Source organism: Psittacula echo, assembly GCF_963264785.1.
Source record: "Psittacula echo genome assembly, chromosome: 5".
Taxonomy (NCBI): domain Eukaryota; kingdom Metazoa; phylum Chordata; class Aves; order Psittaciformes; family Psittacidae; genus Psittacula; species Psittacula echo.
The window spans coordinates 58,977,054-59,003,485 of NC_137739.1; the positions used below are offsets into that span (position 1 = coordinate 58,977,054).

The window sequence follows — 26,432 nt, forward strand, 5'->3', positions numbered from 1 at the left end:
GAGCTGGCGCGGCCTGCGGCGGGAGCGGAGTCTGGAGGCCGCGGTTAGGAGGGGATACGGCACGACGGGAAGGGATCGGATCGGCGCCACCATGGAGATCGGCACCGAGATCAGCCGCAAGATCCGGGTGAGAAAGAAGCATCCAAGTCTTTCCCTTTCCACTCGTGGCAAGAGGCTGACCCCGCTTGTGTGCGGCAGGCCAGGCCGGTGGCTGAGGCGTAGGGCTCCCTCTGACCTCCCCTCCGACGCGGAGGCGGCGGGCTTGCTGTGGAGTCTGCACCACCGGGCCCCCTTCCCCCGGCGGGAGGAAACGGCGCGGTGAATCGCCAGCTGGGCCGGCGTTACCGCCAGCTCCCGGCGGCGGACGGCCTTCGGCCTCGGGACTCCCCGGAAAGGGGCACGACCAGGAAAATTGTTTTAGGGAGGCGGAGTCGGGTTCGTACCCCAAAGGGCAGCTGCCCTCTCTTCCCCGGAGCTGTAGTTCTCGCTCTGCAGCGGCCTGGAAGGAGCAGCTTACCTGGAAAAGGACCAGCCGTAGTCCTGCACTCTGGTATATAAGCCCCCGTTAGGCCAGGTCTTGTCAGCTGCTCCTACTCAGCAACTGCAGTTTAAACATCCTGGCAGGTGTTTCTCTCTTGCTGAGCCGAGAATGACATTTTATCGAACCATAAGGGATTCGTTTTCTTTGAACCTTAGGAGCCCATCTGGTCTGTCCTTTAAAAAAGGACAGCTGGGACTTGGAGGTTCTCTGGTAGCACCAAGAACTGGTATATAGGAAATATTGTAGGGAATGTGAGATTCCTGGCAGTTCTCGCTATTCTGCTGTCAGTTGCTCACTGTTAAAACATCTATATTCACAAGCAGTGGAGAACAGGAAAGGTAACATATGAAACCAATGTGTTCAAACAGTTACTGAGAAAAACTGCTAAGTTTTGAAGTTAGCAATATTTTTTTGCTTCATCCCTTAAATGCTATTTTATTATTTTTTAGGGTGCTATAAAAGGAAAGTTGCAGGAGCTGGGGGCTTACGTTGGTAAGTTTTATCACGTGTTTAGCAGTCTTCTTTAGGTTCATTGTTGTTATATAGGAAACTACCAGCTAGTTAATGCAACAGCATATATACTTGTATTACTGCATACAGAAACCTTAAACATCAGATGAATTACGTGAAGTGCTGTGTCTCTGAGTATTTGAGGAAATTTCTTTGAAACACAAGTAGAAACATAATATAAAGCAAGATCCTTGCAAATGCAGCAGCAGTTACCTGTAACTACTCTGAGATGGAGTCAGTCCTCCTCAGGCATCTTTTCAACCATCTTTTGAATTCAGGGTGAGAACTTTGTCAATATTGGGAGAAAGGATATTACTGTAAGACAGAGATAGGCTAAGTGTTTTGTGAGATGAAAAGGCCATGTCAGAAATGTTATGTAGGACAAATCTGCAAAATGCAAGAGCTTGACTGTTAAGGGGAAGACCAAGACATACGTTAAGCTAATGTCGATGTAACATATGTAGCTGAATCTTAGAGGCAGGGTGAGATTTTCTTTTGGGTTGTGAGGAAAGAGATATGAAGACTGAAACAGGTTGCCCAAGGAAGTGGTAAATGCTCCATCCCTGGAGGAGCAAGGCCTGGTTGGACAAAGCCTTGGGTGACATGGTCTAGTGTGAGGTGTCCTGCTCATGGCAGGGCAGTTGGAGCTAGATGATCTTAAGGTCCTTTCCAACCCAGACCATTCTATGATTTTATGTTTGATCAAACTGAATTGAAATATGTGCTCAAGAAGCATACTTAATGCCCTCAAGCAGCAAATGCGCCATTCAGACCTTAAGAGTAGACCAGAGCTAGGCCAAAGAAGCTGAACACCAAACTCCCCAAACCCAAAAAGCCTGTTTTGTTTTTGTTGTTTTTTTCTTTTTCCCCCAAATCCAGGATAAAATGGATATTGTACTTAAGAGCAGCTGGTTTTGTTTGTTTTGTTTTTTTTACAGCAGTAAAAGTTGGTAACTTAACAGTGTTCTGTTGGAAGTAGAATGCCTCAGTCCTGCAACTGCCTTGTGATCTGTGATACTTCTTAGGTTTCAGGTGAAGGGCAGGAATTGAGAACAGTTCACAGATCCTGTGAGCTGCAGGACAAAGTTCAAAGTTTGTAGTTTGATCTTGAATTCATCTTGCTTCCTGTTTAAAGGGGGGCATTGTATTTATGGAATCAAAATGCATTGACTCATAGAAAGGAGTTACCTATGAGCTGATGTTCTGAACTCACCAGATGCCAAGGAACCATGCTTAGAATTTTTTCATTGTAAGGTTGTCTTTTTTTACCATCTCAGAAGTTGTCTTTTGCAGTGACTCATTTTTTGGTTTGGGGGTTTTTTTGGTGGTTTTTTTTTTTTTTTTAGTATGATTTCAGGTTTCAGTTCCCCGGTTCTAGATTCTTTGTCTGCTTTTTCCTGGATTTCTGAAAAAGAAAAAAACAAAACCTCTTATGTTGAAATACCTGAGTAGTGAGAGTGGCTTGCAGGTGCAGCATATGAATGTTATTTCTGTAGTCTAGCGTATAGATGAATTATTTACAGGGTACAGAGAAGATAGGCAATTCATTTGATTTGTATTTTGGTTTCTGTTTAAGAATTTTCATTGTTTTAAGTCTTTTTAATATTGTATACAGACCTCACTTGACAAAATGAGTACAGCTGTGTTAGTGCCTTGGCTCAAATTCACAGTTTGAAGTGAATTTCCCAACTATCTCCACTCACCATTGTTAACACTAAAACAGGAGCAGTTCAGGTTGGATATAAGGAACAAGTTCTTCACTGTGAGGGTGGTGAGGCCCTGGCACAGGTTGCCTAGAGAGCTGGTAAATGCTCCATCCCTGATAGTGTTCAAGGCCAGGTTGGACAGAGCCTTGAGTGACATGGTGTAGGGAGAGGCATCCCAGCCCATGGCCGGGGGTTGGAACTAGATGATCTTAAAGCCCTTTCCAACCCAAACCATTCTATGATTCTATGTTTGATCAAACTAAATTGAAATATGTGCTCAAGAAGCATGCCTAGTGCCTTCAGGCAGCAAATGCGCCATTCAGACCTTCGGAGTAGACCAGAGCTAGGCCAAAGTAAAATGCTGAACACCAAACTCCTCAAACCCTAAATGTACTGTTTGATGTCAGATTCTGAGCACCTTCGTATCCATTCTGATGAGTAGGTATACCCTGTGTGAGCAGTCCAGCAAGGGAGTGGATTTCTTACTGTGCATGAAATTACAGTTTTGTTTAATGCACAAATCGGAAAGGAATATTTATCTGTTTGGTCTTTGTAACTGAAGGAAATTTGACAAGGGTAAGGGCCTGTAAATGGCAATATTGAAGTGGTGGAAGTTGTAGGTGGTTGTTAGTGTTCAAGTAAAAGGATACAGGAAGCAAAGTGACCTTCTTTTATCTTGTCCTTTTTGTGTTTTATTTACTCACCTTTTAAATACCTTGATCTTATCTTCAGCGTATATTTATGTTTAGTTGATCTCTTATTTCTCACTCATAGCTGAAACTTGCATTGAACCAATGCAAAATGAAATGGAAGTCTTGTTAATTTGCTTACCTAATCCTCTGCCTGCAGAGTCTTTATAGTAAAACTCAAAAAAAAAAAAATCCTGGTTACATGTTTAATGATGTTTGCTGTGTCTTTCTTTTATGATTTATTATACTTTAAATCAACATATTTCTCTTTCTACTAGATGAAGAGCTCCCTGATTATATTATGGTTATGGTGGCCAATAAGAAAAGTCAGGAGCAGATGACAGAAGACCTTTCCCTTTTCCTTGGAAACAATACTGTCAGGTTTACTGTTTGGTATGTTTGTAAACTACTTGTCATACTTCTTACCAGTAATCAGGACTGCTTTCTATAAGTGAAACCTGAGAATTTAACAAGTTACATATCTTGTCATTGTGTAATTTACATTAATCAAAACTTTTTACAGGTCCAATAAGTAAATTATTTTAGTCTGGCAACAGTTAGGCTATTGCAGTGATAATGAAGTGGCAAAAGGCTGCAGGTCTTATATTCTTTGTCCAATGGAATTTTTGAATGAAGTGTGAAATGCTCAGGTAAGGGAGGGCCACATGTTGGCTTAAAAAAAATTATTCCTACAAAGCCCATTGTGAACATGAGACCGTTATTCACTGTAGTTACATGCAAAATTGTTCTTTGAAGACAAGGTTCTTTGCTTTTATGCTAATAGTACTTCAGATTACTGTTGTGCATGGGAATTACTATATCAAGACAGATGAGCAGTGGATCTAATTCTGTGCCGTCTCTGACGAGGCTTAACACCAAATGCTTAGGTATTCCCACCTCTCAGGCTGTTTATTTATTGCCACCACCCAGCTCTACAAAACAAAAGGAGACCCCTAGAATTATTGTGAGCAGGACAAATTGGCAATAGATGAACTCATTTCCAAACTCCTGACAGTGTGGATTAATTTATGCTATGCTGCATTACAGCCTCAGCCATTATATTTCTCATGCATTTTCTAATGCTGAATTTGGCTTGCAGTATAAACAATTCATGTTTCAGGGTATTAAAAAAGATATTTCCCTCCAGAGATTTTTCTTGCTTTCAGATTTGTGTATTAATTCAACTTAATCTTATTTCTTAGTCTCTAACCTAATACAGGTTTAGGGAATGTTATTTTGGTTTGAATTGATGTGAGAAGTGCTAAATTTTTTTCTGCTTTTTCAGTTTTCTTCCTTTGAAGATTTCATACTGACTGGTACATTCACTTCCAGTATTTCTTCTATTGATTAGTCAATAGACTAATAGTAATAGAAGGTTAGGAGTTTTTATGCTATTAAATACCAGAGCAAAACTTTTTGTAAGTTGGGTATGTTAAATGGTAAATACAGGCAAAAAATGAAAATTAGTTCCAGCTCTTCAATTCGCTGAGTTAACTGTTAGAAGTGATGGATTTCCATGGGACAGTGTTACTTGTATGAATAAAATTTCAGTTTGCTTCCAAAGTTTTCAGTTTTTTCCTGGTGTTTACCAAAAATATAAGAAAGGAGACCAATTATGCATGCATCCACATGCACACAAGTACACAGGTATTTATATTCTTTGTTCCCTCTTTGGCCTGCCTAGGATTACTGGTTACGTGTTTAATGTAAAGTCTCACCTCTGTGCCTGCCAAAATCTTGGAGCAGATTCTCCTAGAAGGCATACTAATGCACATGAAAAACAAGGAGGTGATTTGTGACAGCCAGCATGGCTTCACTAAGGGGAAATCCTGCCTGAACCAATTTGGTGGACTTCTATGATGGGGCTATGGAGCTGATAGAAAGGGCTAGAGCAGTTGACATCATCTACCTGGACTTGTGCAAAGTGTTTGACACTGTCCCACACGACATCCTTGTCTCTAAATTGGAGAGACATCAATTTGATGGGTGGACCACTCGGTGGATAAAGAACCATCTGGATGGCCGCACGCAAAGAATTGTGGTCAATGGCTCAATGTCCATCTGGAGACCAGTAACGAGTGTGTCCCTCAGGGATTGGTGTTGGGACTGGTCTTATTCAACATCTTTGTCGGTGACATGGACAGTGGGATTGAGTGCGCCCTCAGCAAGTTTGCCAATGACACCAAGCTGTGTGGTTCGGTTGATACGCTGGAGGGAAGGAATGCCGTCCAGAAGGACCTCGACACGCTTGTGAGGTGGGCTGATGCCAACCTCATGAAGTTTAACCATGACAAGTGCAAGGTCCTACACCTGGGTGGGAGCAATCCCAGGCACAGCTACAGGTTGGGCAGAGAGGAGATTCAGAGCAGCCTTGCGGAGAAGGACTTGGGAGTGTTGGTTGATGAGAAACTTAACATGAGCCAGCAGTGTGCGCTCGCAGCCCAGAAAGCCAACCATATCTTGGGCTGCATCAAGAGGAGCGTGACCAGCAGGTCGAAGGAGATGATCCTGCCCCTCTACTCTGCTCTCGTGAGACCTCACTTGGAGTATTGTGTGCAGTTCTGGTGTCCTCAACATAAAAAGGACATGGAACTGTTGGAACAAGTCCAGAGGAGGGCCATGAGGATGCTCAGGGGACTGGAGCACCTCCCGTATGAAGACAGGCTGAGAAGGTTGGGGCTGTTTAGCCTGGAGAAGAAAAGGCTGCATGGAGACCTCATAGCAGCCTTCCAGTATCTGAAGGGGGCCTATAAGGATGCTGGGGATGAACTCTTCATTAGGGACTGTAGAGATATGACAAGGGGTAATGTGGGTTAAAACTTAAAGAGGGGAAGTTTAGATTAGATATAAGGAGGAAGTTCACTGTGAGGGTGTTGAGGCACTGGAATGGGCTGCCCAAGGAAGTTGTGAGTGCTCCATCCCTGGTGGTGTTCAAGACTGGGTTGGACAGAGCCTTGGGTGGCATGGTTTAGTGTGAGGTGTCCCTGCTCATGGCAGGGGGGTTGGAACTGGATGACCTTAAGGTCCTTTCTAACTCTTAACTATTCTGTGATTCTATGATTCTATTCTATATACAGTAAGGAATACCATAATTATATGTATATTAATATGCATATAATAATATGTAACAGAAAACACTTTTATGGCTTTATAAATGAAACTGAAACTTCATTGAAAATTATTATGAAGATGTAGATAAGGCAAATTCCGGCAGGGAAGAGAAATCAAGGTTAACGTTTTAACATATTAATATGTTGATATCAGGTATATGTAGATATTATACCTCCTGCTGTTTCTGACACCTGCTTAAATTCCAAATGTTATGAGTCTTTTAATTCAGTATCCACATTTGCTTCTAAACACAAATTCAGTGATGGTGCTTTATCAAGTGATGAGGTAGGTATTGGTTAAAAGAATTCTGGAAAAGAAGACAAGATGAAACTTATGCAATAAGCAGTAAGAGGACTGGTGGAAAAAAGTTATGTAGCATTGTAGTTGGGAGCTTTATATGCTTTTATTTCTTCTAAAGGCAACCGAGAATTTGTACAGTTTTCAACATTGAATCTCTGGCTAAATACGATACTCAACATGGTACTTGGTTTGTCTCTGTAGCTGGTTATTTATTTGCAGGTCATCTGGCAAAAGTTCCACAGCAGTTCTGTGGCAGGCCTTGCAGTCCTGCTGGTTGGCCTGCACTTCTTAGTCTGAACCAAGTGTCAGGTCACAGTTATCCAGAAGTCAGTGTGGAAACTGGTACACATCAGCAGAGCTCAGTTTATGAAACTTGTAAGAGTGTTCTAGTAAAAACTCACAAGGAGGCGAGTATAAGCCTTCTTTACACTCACATGCAGTCTTATTTTTCCAGTTTTCAATATGCTTTTGTTCCTTAGCTGCTTTCTAATACTCATTCTAAATTATGGATATGTGCCCAAACAAAGATTTGAATTCCAAGTAGCATATGCACTGAAGTATTGGGATTTTTTTTTTTCCTTTCTCTCCCGCTTTCTTCTGCGTGTAATGTGTGCTTATTTTTAAACAGCCTTATTATTTCATAGCCATTGATTTTATGTATTGCTTCAGCTTGGTGCCTGTTTCACAGGCAAATGGTAAATTTGTATCCTTGCTGAAATGTTTTTGCTCATGAACATGTCTCAAAGAATGTTGTTGGTGTATACAAAGCATACCTGGAGAGCCCTGAGTATATTCAGTGCTGTGAATTACATATTGTTTAGGTTTGTGTTTAAGATTATGTTTAAGTCTGGTGTGTAATTAGAGTTTCATATACAAAGTAGAATTTTCAGCTTACTTTAGGCTTTTAATGTAGGTTTTTTGAGTCTCTCCTTTTGAGGACACTTAACTGGCATCACTGTAGTGAAAGAGTGGAAAGTACAGTGATGAATACCGTACCTGCATGTATGAAGACTCGCTGAAGACAAGAAACTTACAACCTCTGTTTTGAGGTTAAACATATGTCAGTTGATGGAAAGTGAAGGCTTAGGTAAATGAGATGCTTGTTGTAGGGGGGGAGGGACAGTTGGTTTCTGAAAGACAATTATTCTGAATGTAAATGAAAGTTCTTTTATTTCTCATTTTCTCTTTTGCTTCTTTTCCTGTCCCTCATCTGTTTCAGGCTCCATGGTGTTTTGGATAAGCTGCGATCTGTTACTACTGGTAAGTAAGAAAATTAATTTTGAGGGAAAATAGATTTATCTTTTCTGTGCAGTGTTGCTTGTCTAATGAGTTTCCAAAAAGATCTTAGCTGACTGTTTTGTTAATTTTCAGTTTATGTAGTCTTTTGTGTCCTGACTCATCAGAAAATTGCTTTGTATTTTGAGATAAAGAATTTATTTCTGAGTCCAGGATTTATTTCTGGGTGTTTCTTGCTGATGTTTTCAGCTTCTGTGCAATGTCTTGTTTGCAGTTTCTTAGCTACGTTTACTGCAAAACCTGTATTGCTGTGCTTTGATGTTAAAATGTAAGGTACCTGTCTCCACAGAACCAACTAGTGTAAAGTCCTCAGAATCTAATATCTTTGAGAGCAACCTTCCTTCCAGCAAAAGCAGTTCATGTGTGAGTGACGAGAGAAGGCGTGAGGATACCTTGCCACCTCTTGCGGTTTCCAGCACTCGGACTGAAAGAAATGATTCAAGAGTTTCAACTAGCTCACAGGAGCAAAGGAACACTGCTTCACGGTAAAGCTTCTAGTTACTTACTAACACACATTGAGACATTAGTAGTTGTGTGACTGTTGTAGCCATTCTGAAGAGCACATCTACTTAGAAGGTTCAAAGTAGTTTTGAAGAGTAAAGCGTTCTATGGTTTGTAGCATGAAAAACATTAAATCGTGAATTCAGTTCCCTTTCTTTAGCAACAGATGGGCTTCGATTAATTAACCAAGCTAAAAATAGTGATCAGTGTGTTAAATTTTTAGAAACAATAATACCTTAATAATTCTTCCCTGCTGGCTTTGTGTAAAAGATAGTATAATTTTCCAGAACTATATTTCCAGATGAGTTAACAGTTGGCAATTTCTTATTTTATCAGGCAGTCTTGTGAAGATGGTTCAGCATTGCGCTTAACATCTACAGTCAAGCCTTTGAGGGAATTGTCACCTTCTGAAGCTGTAATCGACATTAAACCTGAACCAGATGATCTAATTGATGAAGACCTAAACTTCGTGCAGGAGAATCCTTTGTCACGGAAGAAACCCATTGTAACTATAATTTATAGTTCTTATCCTTCCACTGAAATGTACTGACCACCGGCTAGAAGGAGTGCAGATGGCAGTACATGTGTGCACAGATTGTCACAACAGGGCTACTTACGGGGGAGCCGGCAGTTAGATACGCAAAGCTGCAGGTCTTTGGAAACAGGCCAGCTGTGCAATCCAGAAACATTTGGCAGCTTAGCAGAAAGTTACAAACCCACCTCCAAACTTAGTGCTGATAAAGTAGGCAGTGTGGTTAGTACAGTCTAAACTATTGGAGTATTTTACATTTGATAGGAACCTAAATTGCTATGTACACTTTCAGTAAAATCCTGACCTCAGAGAAACTGAAGGAATTCTGTCACTGATACCAGGAGGTTTGGGATTTCATTCTTTGGCTCCACAGATAAAAAAATATTGCATAGTTTAGCAGCATCACCAGAGAAGTTGCTGCATCTCAGAGTTAATTAGCTTGTACATCTTCATGCCATCTTGCATTGAATTAATGTATTAGCACATTGCTGTGGTGCACATGATGAATCAGAAATAATAATTTGGTCTCTAGATCATTGGAACATGATCTTCCACAAGTACTAGTTAAATATCCAGCTTTACATAGTTCTGTAAATCAGTATTTTTGGGACTCAGTTCATTCATACCTATGCTAGGTATACATTAGTATCTGAAGCCCAGATATTTTGCTTACTAAGGTTATTATTATTACACTATTTAGAACCATGGCATTTAAGAAGTCTTTGGGATGAGTCTTGTGTAAGGACAAACTAAAAGATGATTGCTGCCCTACAGTCTTTGCAGGCCTGACTAAGGTAGTCAGGGTGATAGGTCTAACTGATATTTTTTAAGCTATCTGTATGAATCAGTTAAGAGCCCTTTGTGAGAGGAATTAATATTGTTATGGCTGCTAATGTAACAAAGCAGGAATTTTGTATACGTTGTATTCCAAGTGCATCTGTGTTTGTCACTGCCTGTATAGTTCTGTCTTTGCTACTACTTAATTAGTTCTGTATAAAGGACAATGAATATTTGGAAACCTAGATTGCTTCACAAAGATATGTGCTGATGTCTGTTTTTTTAAGATGGGGAAGTGAGAATGAGAATATAGTGACAATACAGTGATTTGTTTAAGGCTGTACATAAGTCACTGATGAATGACAGTCACATCTCTGTTAGAAAAAGGTCTTGTGATAATTTTCTTCTGTTCCTGTTTCATGAATAATGTCCAGAAGAGGGCTGTTTCAGGAGTGTTTCTTAGAACTGTGTACCTTTGCTGTATTATGCCTTCTCTTAGATGAGTTCTTGTGCTTTGGGAAGTTTTACCTTTAAAAAGGTAATTTCTTTAGGTATTGGGTTTTTTACTGTACAGATCTTCTGTATCAGTTTAGTCCAGGTCATTCTGTTAGGATATTTCTCTTTGGAGGATATAGAATCTTTTAAAGGGTACTTAGTACAAACCTTGCATCTGGATCCCTCATTGTGCTCTGCTGTAGTTAAGTACTGAGTGATGGTTCCTACAGGAATCATTGACATGTGCTTTTTCGTATGCTTTCACGCAGCCTAGCGTTGACATTTGTTACTACCACGTGCTTTGTGGTGGTGGTGTGTCAGAACAGGGACCTTTCACTGCCTAAACTGGACCTCCTCTGCATAGCCATTAGAGTCCTTTGGAATATGTCAGCTGGCTAGAAAGTAATCTTTACACTAATCTGAAGTTAGAGTTGATACAGAGGAGAGAGTCATTCATACTGTTTTCATTTTTCTCTATCAGACTTTAAACAGGGGCATCTTGAAGGATAGTGCAGATTTCTTCAGAAAACCCAGATTTTCCTGTAAATGCTGGATAAGTTCTACTTTAGTCTTTTTTTCTTCTCTTTTTCTAAGTGTTATTTACATTTTTAATGAGGTGTTTCAGTGAAAATATGTCTGATTTTCATATTTTCTAGTGCTATCACTTGTTTCTGCAGACAGTATGGTTGTCCTAGACCCATGCAATTTTTATGAAAGTTCTCCATCTTCTGGCTATAGGTAGAATTGCAATACTTTCTTTGCTGGCTTATTAATACACGTTTTAAGCTAAGTGAATTGTTTTGATTGCTCTGTTGTAGGAAGAAAGCTCCAGGAAGAGACGATTGCCTGTTGTGAGCTCGGTAGTCAAAGTGAAAAAGTTCTGTAATGATGGGGAAGATGAGGAGGAAGAGGAAGACTATGGATCACGAACAGGAAGCATCTCCAGCAGCGTGTCTGTACCTGCAAAGCCAGAAAGAAGGTACTTAAGATCTCTGTGATTCTGTGTGGTTTCAAGACTGAATTTAATGAACAAAATTTTCCAAAGTGGAAAACCGGTTGCAGTTTTGAAGATTGACAGAATTCAGTAAGCCATTTTTGTATTTTTTTGTACTATCTCACAACTCCGTGGGTGACATGTCTGTTTATATCACACTTTTTCCTCTGATTTTTTAACCTATTTTTATTATTGTGTGTAAGCTGCAATAGAATGTGAAATTTTACACTGTTTGGGTAAGATTAACTGGCAAAAAAACATTAATGTTGGCATGTTTCAAACCAGGTACTTAATGTGGAAAAATAATTTTCCAGGACTTTTAATTGCTTTACTTTTATTTTAGGAATATTTTTCAAACCAGTTACCACTTGTTCTTTAAGGTGATCTTCACTTTTCCAAAGGCTTGAGAGATATTTCTTATTTTTCTGCTCCCTAATTCTGTCTGAATGTCAGATATCAGAGTACATCAGTCGTTTGCATCTGATGAAGAACATTCAAACTAGAGAAGAGATGGTTCTGCTGATCTACAGTGCTTGTTGTACAAGATTTGAACTAATGCACTTCATCAAATTTATCTTCAGTGCCACAGCACATTTATCTGATTTAAAATTTCTTATTGTTGATGTTCAAAGACAAAGGGAAAGCTTTTCTACAAGTCATGTTTTTGACAGAGTCAGTGTTCAGCTGGATCTTACTCTCCAGGGCAGCTGCAGAATTATGACTGCCAACACAAACGTAGTGACAGGCATGTGAGGGGCATGGGTGAGAGAAAATAGATGGCAGAGTTTGTGCCTTTCAGATGCAGCGTGGTTTCACAGCAGCTTAAGCTGAGAGATGAAATTACGCCTCTGGACTTCCATTTCTGAGTGTTTTGTGGATCTTCATCCACTCAGAGAACAGATTAACAAGCTGAACGCAAATACAGATTAAGTGATTTTAGATGATGATTTCTATCAGTGTAATTATGCATGACTGTGTTAACTTGTTGCAGTATCTGTTTAACATGGATACAGTTGCTGTTGCAATTAATGTGCAATTAATTAGTTTTTTTATCTCCCTTAGACCTTCATTGCCACCTTCAAAACAGGCTAATAAGAATTTAATACTGAAAGCAATCTCCGAAGCACAGGAATCGGTTACAAAAACAACTAATTATTCCACTGGTAATAAGCATTATTTTTGTTAGTGCTAAGTTATAGTATTTCCAAACCCTGGTTTATAAATCCAACCTGAAGATAGCACTTGGAGATAAGCAGAATGTTAAATAGCACGTCAGTGATACACAGAAGGGATTTTCTTTGTCCTATGAACATTATACTTATTTTCAGTGATGAATTTTGAAAGCATGAGGAAGAAAAGGTTACTTAAAATATATTAATTGAGATAGTAAGTCTGTAAAGTGTACACATATGAAATGTAAGTGCCAGAGATAATTCTGAAGTTGATGGTTGTCAAGGGGAGAGTGTTCAGAATTAAGCAGTTTGTTTGAGCTATGTGGCTGATTTTTCTTCCTTTTTGGCGTTGTTCTCCTTCCTTCTGAGAAGGGCGGAGAAAAATATCTTTTGTTTTACCCATGGATTTCAAATTAGCTTATTTCCATATTTTATTCAAAATACTTAAAAAAATAGATGAAAAATCACCTTTGAAGTAGAAGAGCCTTCATGAAATTTCAGATAAAATCCACAAATCACCTCTGTATTAAAACACAAAGTGGTGATTTTTAGTCTCTCCACTGAAATATTCTCATGCTGATAAGTAGAACTACAAGATCACCACTATTAAAAATCAATAGTTTTCATTAATTTTAAAATTTTCTGGGTATGTTCTATTTTCTGCCATATTGCTACGTACACAGGGAAGAGTTTCCTGCATCACCTCAAAGTGCTGTTCCCTGTGTTGCTGCTTTTTCCACTATAAATACCGTTGCTGGAAAACTGGCATCAGAACTTAGGAGTATCAGTGCTCCTCCCACTCTTCTTCATCTTAAAAGTAGATATTCTCAGGTGCCACTCATAGAGTGCTCTATGCACATGCACATGCTTTCACTTTAAGCGTTTTACAGATAGCTAAAGATGCTTCTTGTGGGGACATATGCTTGGGATTTTGAGTGTGTAGGAATTTATTTTACCACAATATATAAAAATAGTACTGTTGTGTGATTGGGTTGTGTGTAAATGTTTTACCATTGTTTCTTTAAATAAAGTTCCACAGAAACAGACTGTTCCAGTTGCACCAAGAACTCGAATTAGCCCAGAAGAATCTCAGTTAGAATTAATCCATGTGCAAAGTAGACTGCCTGCTCTGAGTTCCCAGCTTCAAGCAGAAGAGCCAAAGGAGCGGATGGCTGAAGGAATTCAAGGTCATCTGATAATATTCTTTAAACATTTATACCAGGGAATGTCATTTTGCAACAGGCTGAGCCAAGAACAGAAATGGTTGTTGTTTTTAAGGCGGCATCAGAAGTTGCATATGGAAATGCCCTAAAAACCCTCTGAAGTTATATATAAGCAAAGAGTGATATAGCATTCTGGAGTATCGCTGAAGAATAATTTTGTATAAGCAGATGTATTAATTTACAGTATGATAGCTTTTCCACATTCATTTTTTCCCTCAATACCTTTTAGGAACGATTCTGTCACAAAAAAATCTGGATTGAGTAAGATCTTTGTTACATCAGCTCGTAGTCATTGTTAAGGAATGGTAAACGTTTGTTATTAAAAAAATCTATGTTTTCCTATTTCTCATATAGATGTATTTGGAATCTTTCTGCCAGCATAAAATAGTTTAAATTGTGTCTGTAAAGTGTAAGAAGCTTTATCATCTTTGAATTAATTTACAGAAAATATTTATGCTAAATATTTTTTCTTTTTTTTGCCATTGAAGGGGAAATTAGAGCTTGTTTAGGAAACCTATGGAAAGCAAAGTAATTTTTTTCAAATCATAAGTCAAATGTAGAACAGTGCTACTGTCGTGGTTTAAGCCCAGCTGGTAACTCAGAACAATGCAGCCGCTTGCTCACTCCTCCACCTCCCTTCTTCCTCCCCCTGCTCCCAGAGGGATGGGGAGGAGAATCGAAAGAATGTAACTCCCGTGGGTTGAGATAAGAACAGTCCAGTAACTAATGTATAACACAAATCACTACTGCTGCCACCAATAATAATAATGATAATAACAAGGAAATAACAAAGGAAGAGAATACATCCACTCACTGCCCACCAACCGATACCCAGCCTGACCTGAGCAGCGATCTAGCCCTGCCGAGTAACTGCCCCCAGTTTATGTAGTGGACATGACGTGTGGTAGCATGGAATACCTCTTTGGCTAGTTTGGGTCAGGTGTCCTGTCTCTGCTTCCTCCCGGCTTCCGCTCATCCCTGGCAGAGCATGAAACTCAGAAAGTCCTTGGTCAGATTAAACATTACTTAGCAACAACTAAAAACATTGGTGTTATCAGCGTTGCTCCCAGGCTGAAAGTCAAAAACACAGCACTGCACCAGCTACTAAGAAGGAGAAAAATAACTGCTGCTGCTGAACCCAGGACAGCTACTCTGGTTTGTTTCACCTCTTTTAAGGTGACCATAAAGTAGTCCCTTGGAATTAGCTGCTTTTCTGCATATGTGTTCTCTGAATAGTCAGCACCTTTACAAAAGGGAAGGGAGAAGTTGGCCTTTATAAGTTGTCATACCCACAGACCTAGTTTGTACCAAGCAATCATTATGGGAATGCCTGGACTCTTTCAGTATTCAGATTTTTTCCATGCCGTCTAGCTGGAGCAGATGTGTTATTGTTCTGTTTCTGAAACAATGAGAAAGGGGTTTGTAACAATGTTAGAAATGTGAAGTTTTTCATGGGGTTTGTTTTCATGATTCTTTTATTTGTGGGGTTTTTTTGTTTTGTTGGGTTTTTTTAATATAAAAGGAATGAGATGAGCATGCTTCGGTTCTTTAATCTGTTGTTGCATTTTGACATTCAGTAAATATGTTTCTGATTACTGGGTTGATATTTTTTTAGGAGCTGAACAAAAGGAGCTCTCGTCTCGGCTCCAGATTGATCCAATGATTGAAGATACTTTGCAAGTGGCTCAAGGTTAAGTTTGTGATAGTTTATTTGCAAATTGAACATTCGTGATCAGTGAATGCTAAAATACAACTTCCTTTTTAATTAATTATACTGGGTTTAGTATCTTCTAGTTTCCACGTCTTTAAGGAATAAAAGTAGTAGATGTTCAAAGCCTGAGAGAGAAGCCTCAATACTCTTTCAGCACAGCCATTCCAGTAAGAAATTTTCCTGGTCTGGTCTAATATGGGCTATGGCTCCTATTGATCTAATTGATCTGTATAATTAGCAAGGAAGTAAAGAACGTTTTCTGGAAGCTACTAGTAAGAAATTAAAATAAAATTAGCTTATTGGCCATGTAAATTGATATTAAAAAGTACGCCATAAGTGAAAAGTACAACGGCAACCTTATTTTTCTATGTATTTTTTCTTCCAATCCAGATTATTACGATATAGAATCTATGGTTCATGCAGATACTCGGTCATTTATCCTGAAAAAGCCCAAGTTATCTGAGGAAATACTGACACAGAATCAGCAGTTGGGAAGAAAGGCCACAGAGGCGATGCGAGTACTCTCAGGACGTCTAATACAGACAAGGTAAAAAGTTGTTTCTTATAAGACTGTTATCAGTCAGAATGCTTGTTTGTGGTTTAGATGGAATCATTCAGCCATACCTGTGTTTTGTTAGTCCAGTCAGGATCTGTGAAATCATGGAAAAAGGGACTGACATTGAACAGCAGAGGAAAAAAAGCAGGGGCAAAAAACCTCCCAGAAATCCTTCTAAATGGAAAATTCCAAGGGCCACCTGTAGCTTGAGCATGTCTTAAGATTTGCAAGAAAGAAGGAGCTGCAGAGTACTGCTCTTTATTGTCACAGCTGTTCTGATTTCTGAAATCTTAGATCTTAGTGAAGTAAGACTTTTGCTTAAATAAATTTGCTTTAGTTTTATACCTGTTTCACTCCGAGATTGCGTTTCTTGAGAAATGTTTTTTAATGCAGTATTGAGTATGGTGAAGCCTGTGCTCTCAGGGCTGGATGGAAACCAGCACATTCTATGTGCAGATAGCTCAGTACCAGCAAACAGTTCAGTGACATGTGGGACAAAGTGATTTACATCTCCTTACTGGTGAGTTCAGCCAGAAGTTTAAAGTTCATGCCAGTTTCAAATGATGTGCTGTGGATGTTTTCTCATTTCTCCAGAGGAACAGTGGCCAATGCACAGTCATTTTCCTAACTTCTTAGAGGCCTTGATAGCTCCTGCTACCAAATAGTTCTACATATTTTCCCTGTTAACAGTTAAAAAACACTCAGAACAATATGATGGACTTCATCACCGTGTTTGAGAAACTGTTAATGCTTGCTTTCCATGAGTGGCTTTAAAAAGCTTGTGGTAGCTAAAAAACATCAAACAAACCCAACATAATCTCAACAAACAACAAACCAACCCAAGGATAATCTCACAATGTTACAGTTGAAAACTGTGACTGTGCTACAGGAGAGCAGTAAAGTTTTGCATATGTATAAGTCATTTTCTGACTGCTTGAACTGGAAAGGTCTGGCTAGTGATGTTTTTAATGTGTTGCTTTTTTCTGTCCTAGAGGCATTTTACACTGTAGTTGCTTTTAGACTAATTTCATAGGAAAGCAAATTTTATACTATCACTGTTTGTCAAAGATGAGAACTTCATAGTGCATTTCCAAATACTCAGAATCACATTCCATTCAGGAAATCCTTCAGATCAAATGGGTGCATCAGTGGAATGTTGTAGAAAGCATTTCATTCTGTGTTTTTATGCTGTCTTATCCACATGTGCTGTCAGACACAAGATACTAGGCTAGACTAATCTTTCAGTCAGCCTCAGTGTCCAAGTTCATAGTGTCAGTATTTCAGTTCTCTCTTTCTAGTCCTGAGAACTTTTACACCCACTGTTTCATAGTGCACTGTTGAATATTTTTGAGGAGACACCTGTTTGTGTGTTAAAGGTTCATGATTCCAAGAATGGTATTTACCCTCACTTTTATTGTCTCAAAACTGTAAACTCCTGAAAAGATTAATCTTTTCTTAATTTAACCATGTCTGTAAATGAGCTTTTGGATCTATCTGTTGAGAAGAATGTAAGAAACAGAAATGTACCTGTTGAATTCTCTGCTGAATGCCATTAAAAGCTGTATTTCTTATTAGTGCTTCAGGGAGAATGGAAAGTGAACTATTAGTTGGAGTACATTATTAGTAGTATTGAAAGAAGGTTTGTTACTGCATGACCCTCCATAGATTAGCTTGTGCTACTTATAGTTGCTCGTGCAGTTCCCTTTTACTCAAATCTCTTGAGTCAGAAAATCTTATTTTTACTACATTCCCTTGTTTAACAGAGACCAGCTTGCACAGCCAGAGAAACCTGCTAGTCCGAAGTTCATCGTGACACTGGATGGCGTGCCCAGTCCACCAGGATACCTTTCTGATCAGGAGGAGGAAGATATGTGTATAACTGAAGGATTAAAGCCAGTTAACAAAAGTATGTGTGCCGGCAAAGGATTAAAAGGCCTTCGAGCACAGCAGATGCAAATTGTAACCAGGCAGCTGGAGAGCTGTGATGGTAATTATGCTTACCAACAGGATCTAACATCAGTATGGTGGTTTGATTGTGGATAGAACTCTTGGATATATCATTCTGAAGAAATCAAAGTGATGGTGTTTATTCTTCAAATTAGAGTACTGTTTAGGCAAATGAAATGTGTTGGTTCAGTGGAGCCATATCTTCAGAAGCCTTTATCTTGGTAAACTAAGAGCAATCCAGCACATAGGTAACACGCCACACATTGCAGTACTGGTAACATTTGTTTTGGTTTGTTTCTTCTGAAAATGTAGGTTGTCTTCATTGCCAGAAACCTGCTCTTCTGGCTGACCCATTAGCATTTGTCCCCATGCTGGCAGACAGGAGATTTTACAATGAGCGTTTTGCTGTGCTTTGAACTTTAAAAAATACATCAGGTGTTATCAATGTTTCTGTCAAGATTCGTGATAACAAAGGGAGCTTGGACAGAAGCAGGTTGCTAGAAGCTCTGAAAATAGAATTTGAACAGTGTGTGGTTCTACTTGAAGGTTTTTATATTCAGGGTACCTTTTGAATAACATGGGAAATTGCTGAAGCATATGAATTGTTTAGAATCCTGACACAGCAGTGAAAAATGCAGAAGGTTCTGCTTTGTCATAGACAACAGGTTAAATATGTGCCTGCAGGTCATGCTTGGATCTTGTTTTAATTTTTTAGTTTTCTTATGAGAATAAAGACCTATATTTTCCATAGTAGCAGCATATCCACATTTTCTGACCTAAGTAAAGAGTAGTACCTGATGCTATGCAGGGAACTCTTAAATTCCATGGCTCCAGCTGTAAATGTCTATTGCAATTATGAGGGAACCATGGAGGAAAGGCAAAAGATCTTTCAAGTCTACATCCTTTCAGTCCTGCTGGCTGCAGAAGTGCAACACATATCAGGCAGTCTTGAAGAAAGGAATGTTATATATCCATTGGCACATTTTTACTAGTACAGTGAAATATATATTAGAGTACTACCCTTGCGAATCTGTGCATTTACTAGTATGGACTCTTTTGATACTCCTGACTAAAGCTATTAGCTACAGAAAGGCATTGCTGATACATTTATGTCTCTGTTAGGGATTCTTAGTTGATCAGCTGTGTCAGCCAGAAGTAGCACGGGTAATGGCTGAAGTCTCACAGAATCAGATGGGAGTGGAAGCAGTTTGTACAAGCAGCATGGTTTTCCAATAGGACAGCAGTGTTTGGCTTCAGTGGGTTGCAAGGAGAAGGCATAAATGAACCTGAGGATGGAATGAAGCTGGAGCAAATGTGTCACTAGTAAGATCAGAGGAGTAAGTCTAGCAGTCCTGGGAAGCTTTGAAAAGCCAAAGTTTAGTCAGATTTGGAAAAATAAGACAACAGTGCAGGTATATGCTTAATGGCCTGAATTTGCAGAATGAGGTTTTACAGATAAATAGGAGAAAATTGAAGTCCCAGGTTCCCTTAAGCGTAGTGAAGGTATTGAATGTTTCAGCTTGGGAATTCTTTAACTACTTCTTGGATTAGAGTCTGAGTTCAGGTAATTGAAGTAAACGTGGTATCTGAGCCAGTTATGTGAAAGTAGTTCTTTTTCAGTGTGTGCCACTAAACTAATGAATCACATCTCATTAATGTAGAAAATTACTTTCCACCTTCTCTCTTGAAATAATTTTCTAGATCCAAAAAATACCTTGGAGAGAGGAAGCACAGCTGTTATTAACACATGCCTCAGCAGAACTAAGTCGTAACTAAGGTTCAGTTGGAAAATCTTTGTCTTGTCTGGTCAAGACCTGATCTTTCGACTTTCACACCTCAGTTTGGATTTTTGAAGAACATTATTTTATTTGGCTTGTAACTAGTGCAAGTTTGATCTTCTGCCACCAGAACACAGCTATCAGCCCAATGTTATGGCTTCTTTATACTGGTGGAGATTTTCTTTGGGTTATTTGGTTGTACATAAATTTTTACTGTTGTGACTCTTTTTGATTAGTGGAGGCTTATCAAGAATTGGGTTAAAAGGAGAGAGAATTTCTCTAATGATGCTGTATTGAATAAGCCAAACTGCGTATAGGCATAAAGGTCCCAGCTTGGTTTTTTATTCTTTTTCTTCTTTCAAGTGGATATTGAAGAGTTAAACATGCTGCAAAAACAGGAGAAGGTGCTTGAGCGCTGCAAGTACTGGCCTGCTTGCAAAAATGGAGATGAATGTGTGTTCCATCACCCCACACTGCCTTGCAGGTAGTAGAGCAAAGCTCATCCACTTGACACATTACTTTTATTTTTCTTTTGGTGCTATCCTATTTCCCTTCTGTGTTAGTAAATATCCCAAGGCAGTGTAAGCCTGTTAGGGTAGGATTGGAGCTAGATTATCACACTGTAATTTCTTCTGTTTTCCTCCCATCTACCACGTCTGAGTACAGTGATGTTTTTCATAAGCAGAGTCACAGCTGTGCTCATGCAGAAGGAAGCTTAGTTTAGCATACAGGCTGGGGGTTTGTGTGGCTTAGAGGTGTGGGAATTGGTGTCTTTCTAAAACAATAGGCACTCTTCCACTAGCTGTCAGAATGCTTGTGAACATGTTGTTATGCAAGGAGGAGATTTTTTTACAGTGAGCATGGTAAAATACTGGCACAGGTTGCCCAGAGGGATGGTGGATCCACCATCCCTAGAGACACTGAGGGCCAGGCTGGACATGGTTCTGGACAACCTGATCTAGTTGAAGATGTCCCTGCTCATTGCAGGAGGGTTGGACTAGATAACCTTTGAAGGTCCCTTCCTACCCAAACTCTTCTATGATTCTGTGTTAGGGTACCATTACATAGTAATGCGGTGATTTTTTTATTCAAAAGCAAAGGCTGACTCTTGAGTGTGCACTGTGCCTTTGACTTCTCTTCCACAAGCAGCAACAGTCTAGAAAAACAACTTGTGTTTTGAGATAAATATTACCAGATTGGGTAGCTTCGTTTACTTGGACATTTGAATCTTTTTTCAAAGTCCAACATAATGAAATTCAAAGTAAACTTTCTCTTCAGTGGGTGAACCATATTACTTAGGGATCTCTGTGCTGCTCTGTGTGGAGGCCTGAATTCACAGTGCCTTTGCTGCTTTGTACTGCACACTAAAAGTAACGTGTCTTAGCTTTGAACAAATAGCCTGCTGTCAAACCCCACGGCAGTGTGAGGTAGTTAGTTATGTACTGTATATAAACAGGGACAATGAATACAGATCTGTTTGTGCACTCACGTGCCCTGCTGTAAGAGGAACTAACACACGTGTGCAAGCCCTGTCGTAGCTCTGGCTTTCTGTGGTATTTTGGCTTCATGTGCAGCAGCTGCTTGGGGATTTTGCTCTGAATGTGGGCTTATGACTCAATTCTTCTCCCGCAGAGTTTTTCCTAACTGCAAATTTGCTGATAAATGCTTGTTCATCCATCCGAACTGTAAATACGATGCAAAGTGCACTAAGCCAGACTGTCCTTATACTCATGCTAGTCGGCGACTCCCCCATACACCTCCTAAGCCAGGTGAGCATGTCTTGTTTTTCTGAGCTTTGAATGAGAGCACTGAAGGGAAAACAGTACTTTTGGAAGCAGAAACTGACTGTTGTGAGAAAATGATGTTTTGTTCCTTCTGAAGGGATTCCTCAGCACTGCAGTTTTACTCAGGTTTGCTTGAATTGGACACATGTAGCAAGAGTTTGTTACACAGGTTGAAAACAGTTTGCTGTGTTGGTATGAACATGTTTTTCTTTAATGACACTGTAGGAGTTAACTTCTGTAATGAAGAGGTGACTTGTGGGGACAGGTTTACCCAATGAAGGCAGTAGCTATGTTTGGATTACGGGTTGGTGTTCCTGGGCCTTTGAGCAGTGCCAAAGTGGAGCGCCTTCACTCCACTAGAGTTGTGATCTTTTGGAAGCGGTTTAGTGCTCAGTCACAGCAGGATGCAGTTTTGTTACTTTGCCAGAAGGCAGAGTACAATGTGCTTACCTCCTGTGCCATTTCCAGCAGCTCCTCTGTTCCTGGAAAGTGCACTGCCTGTGCTTTGCAGTGCGGTTATAGCCTGAACTCTCCCAGGCTTGCTGCTGACTAAATTTAACATTGGAATTTCTCTGCTCACCAGATCTCTGCTTAATTTGTTGGGAGCATTACCATGGCGATGGCACCTTCTGTCCCAAAATGTTGCTGAACCCAGACCAGGATTACCTGATAGTCTTGTTCTGCCCCAGGACGAGATCCACTGATCCGTTGCCATATGCTTCCCATATTTCTTGCAGAACTTTGGTGTATTATAAAATGTAATTCCTTGCAGAAGGATTGATATATTTACATTTGTGTTAAATTGTTAAAAAAGCAATTTATTCTGGTCCAGGCTCACTTCCTGTCCTTTTCTACTATAGCACCACTACCCACACCTTCTATATCCTCTAGTAGCCCGCTGTGCAAGTTTTTTCCTGCTTGTAAGAAAATGGAATGTCCGTTTTACCACCCAAAAGTAAGAATTATCTCCTCTCTCTTCATTTTCCTTCTAGAAAGTTAGTTGCAGTATGTTACTTTGGGTCAGGAACTGTCACTAGTTTCGCACTTTGTGCTTTTACTTCTCACACTTTAACTTCAGCTCAGAAGCAGAGTATGCAAAAGCAGTGACTTAAGGAATCTGGAAAATTTTAAAACATAATCTTTCTACTAGGTGCTTCTGGGAGTTTCAGACAGGCAGACAGCCCTAGCACTTGTCAGAATCCTGCCTAGCGAGGGTGCTGGGGCAGAGGGGGCAGAGTATATTGTAGCCTGCATTGGAGGAGTATGTTTCAGACTCCTGACTCTTCCTTCAGATGCGCCGCGGTGTACAAGACCTTTGAAGATTGCCCAGTTACCACAAAGTATATCAATGTAATTTATATTGTACAAAAGTTTGTAACTCGGGTACTTCTGTTCCACAGAAGTGTGTCCCTGCATATTCGTGTGCCTTTAAGTAAGTTTAGTGCTTTTTCAAGCACTGACTCCTGGAGTGTGCTGGGTGCCCGGGTGTTACCAGCAGCTACACAGAGGCTTTCCCTGTGTGTGTCAGATGCTGCTGTGTCACACTCCTGACTTACACACACAGATCTACTGAAACTGAACTGTGTAAACCCTTGAAAGCAAAGGAACTTCTTTACCCCTTGGAGCAGGGGCAGTTTTGGAGCACCTAATTAATAAGCAATACTGCTGAAAAAGGATTTCTCTCTGTCATGGGGCTAAACTGATGGTATGAGGCTGTGTAGCTGTTGATTTGGCTACCTGTCAGACATGTCATACAGTAATACCAATGTGAGTGTAATACATGCCAGGTTAGCTTGTTCGGGAGTTCAGACAGCATCTTTGAGTAGCCTCTGCTGAAACACTTTCATTTCTAGCATTGCAGATTTAATACCCAGTGTACGAGACCAGACTGCACCTTCTACCATCCAACCATTGCTGTTCCTCCTCGCCATGCCTTGAAATGGACTCGAGCTCAAACCAGGTGAGATACTTGGAGGGTTAATTTTTTCTTGGTTAGGTTTGGAGTGTTTGTTGTGACTGGCATCACCAGTGTAGTTTACTCACAGGACTGATGTGTGTGATGAACAATGAATGTTGTATGAAGAGAGGTATCTGTTACAGGCATCTTTCTTTTACAGAGAACTCTATATTGTTTTTTTTAGTGGTATAAACATTGACTAATGTGATGTGACCCTGAAAAACAAGCTCCCTGCAGCTAGGATGTGGCAGTGGAACTGGAGTCCTGACCTGAACACGTTGTGTTTACTGAGTTTTATTTGAGTAAAGCTGAAAACCTGCCATCAGCTCTTCTTTGCTGTTGTTTTATCATGTGTCCAAGCTGTCTTTTCCAGAAAACGTTGGTGTTTCTTGGATTGTTTCTGGCAGAGCAGCTCCTTCCTGTCACCTATCTGTGATTTCATGAACTAGTAGCAAACTTCCCAAAGCTCTGCATCCTTTGCTCTGCAGAGGTCTGAATTGTTACAGGGGCAGGGTAAAAATCCATGCTCAGCCCCTCTTCACAGGCTGGTACCATTGTCACTTATGATGTGTGTTTGTCTCTTTTCCCCCAGTGAATGATTCTGATGAACTTGGGACTGGACTTGGCCTCCTTGGGGCAGCAGCAGAGAGGAAGGGGATATAGGGACACTGTAACCACCAGGGACACAGGATGCTACAAAAAATCCATGCATTTTAAACTTTTAATATATATTGTTTTCATAAAATGAGGTTGATGATTGCATACTTGAAATGTCTCTAATTTTCCAAGTTTGTAAGTTTGAGCAATTTTACATTTTTTTTACACTGTAAGAAGAAAATGTGTAAGAAAAGTTTTACTTTAAATTCCATTAAAAACTTTCAAAGGACGTTTTGTGTTCTCTTTGGGTAATGTGTCTTGCTTAAGATGAGGTGTGTTGAAGAAGTAACGTGTATTGTCAGAAGGGCTTAGAAAGCTTATTCCTGTATTCAGATCATAGCAGAAGCGCATTTTGTTCAGCAAATGTTTGGTACAAGGCATGCAACTGGCCTGATGTCCTAGTGGAGTGCCTGAACTCTTCACCTGCTCACAGAGAGAGTGAAGAGGTTGTGTTGTCTTCCAGGTGGTTTTTCCATGTGGTAGTCACCGGTACTTTCTCAAATAGGGAAAAAACAAAGACACAAGAGAACAAAACTGCTTCATGAGCAAGAATTAAACCATGAAGGACATCATGCTCCATTTAATAAAAAGGCTATGAAATTAAATACCATTTCACTTGAAAATAAGTGTTGTTTCAGCTGCCTCCATGGAGAGCAGGAAGACAGAAATCCCTTCCCTCTTCCAAGCGCTTTTTGGAGAACTGTTTTTAATTCCAGCACCCCTGACTACCCTGTGTCACTGCCTCGTTTGAGAAAGTTCCTGTGACTGAGCACTGCAACTCTCAAGCTCAGGAGGTGACCATGAAGACATTTTGGTGGCATTCCAATGACAGAAAGTGTTGAGCAGTAACAGAAATGCACTTTTTTATTAAATCTCCTGTATCTTTTGGGGAACTACATTTTCACAAAAATATACAAAAGAATTTCTTTTTTACAAATATTTACATTTGATCTCAGAAAACAATGGTAGCTACATATCTTAAACTTAAATTTGACAAATACAGTCTGGAATTCTGAAACTCAACACTCCAGGAAAGTATTTTTTAGTTTTCTGTGTGTGAAATAAAGTACTCAAAGTTCATATTCAAATTTAAAAAAAATGTTAATGCAAAAATCTGACATTTACCATTTTATATATATATTTATATATATACTTTAAATAAACATAAAACATTGTTACAGGGATTAGATGTTCATAGTGGAAACCGAAATGGAGTACACGTAAACCCATGGTCCTTATTACAGTAACACAGAACCGTACCTTTGGACTAGTTTAAAATACCTTTTTTTTATTCTTTTTTTGTGTTAAAGCAGGAGGGATTATGATGTGACACACTCCATAACGCAACACAACAAAGCTGAACAGACAACTGGAGTTTAAGCTTAAAGAACTACAGTACAGTATGTTCCTAAGGTGAGCTGCCAGGGGAGTAGACGAGAAACGGGTGCGCTCCTGTGCTGCACGGAGCACCACCACACGGGATCTCCAGGTGAAAGACCAACCAAGTGGTTGCTAGGGAATTCCCAAAGCCCTCCTGAGCCATCCCTCAGAACAAGTTGTCACCACGACACTGTTTTCAGTATGAGATGCGGAGACAGTAATGTGTAAGGGCAGCAGAACACTAACGCCATCTCCCTTTCAACAGTTTTGATGCCTTACAACCTCGTGTACCACATCCAGCATCAGGCAGGCTGCTGCTTTTGCTCTGCTAAACCCAAAAGTGAATAAGCCAAACCACAAAGCTAAAGTGCACGTGCTTTCAAACAGAATGGGTCTAATGCATTTACTTAGATTGTTTCGTTACTTGAAGTGATCGCTGTGGTCCCGAATGTATGCTTAAGTGAAATTTTACATTAAAATTGCATTAACTTATAAAATTAGTAATGCAGCTTTTCCATTACTTCCTATAATGTGCTATATACCTGTAACTGAGCTAAAAAGCATAAACAAAGCTTAGAATTACCAGATAGGCTTTAAAAAGAAATAAAGCTATTTCACACCTAAAACCGCAGCGCAATGATGAATAGCATCACAGAGAGGAAAACCAGACCAGAAATGTGGAAGGTCTACCTACCAGCACCAACCTTTCACTTTTTTTTCCATGCAGTCTGTTCCTGTTTCCATGCTTGGAGTTTCTTTATCAAGTCTGGTTATTAAATTCCCACAGAGCACAGCCCGGGTGGGACTGCCGTTGG

General features: G+C 39.9%; 1 protein-coding gene across 8 annotated transcripts; it reads left to right on the top strand.

Annotated features, from left to right (window-relative positions):
* Positions 1–26,412, top strand: ZC3H14 (zinc finger CCCH-type containing 14). 8 transcript variants are annotated; one of them, XM_080619973.1, is made up of 18 exons: positions 1–127; positions 991–1,033; positions 3,725–3,839; positions 8,077–8,117; positions 8,443–8,638; positions 8,991–9,159; positions 11,277–11,437; positions 12,515–12,615; positions 13,656–13,811; positions 15,463–15,537; positions 15,949–16,105; positions 17,878–18,101; positions 20,203–20,323; positions 21,472–21,608; positions 22,484–22,578; positions 23,477–23,583; positions 25,548–25,650; positions 26,345–26,412. In XM_080619973.1, the coding sequence occupies exons 1-17, from the start codon at positions 92–94 to the stop codon at positions 25,615–25,617; spliced, it is 2,004 nt and encodes a 667-aa protein (XP_080476099.1). In that variant the 5' UTR covers positions 1–91; the 3' UTR covers positions 25,618–25,650; positions 26,345–26,412. The 8 variants fall into 8 exon arrangements, 5 of the variants coding, with proteins under 5 accessions (XP_080476099.1, XP_080476100.1, XP_080476102.1 ...); XM_080619974.1 differs by having other exon boundaries at positions 25,551–25,650; XM_080619976.1 differs by having other exon boundaries at positions 17,878–18,020.
* The last annotated feature ends 20 nt before the right edge of the window (positions 26,413–26,432 follow it).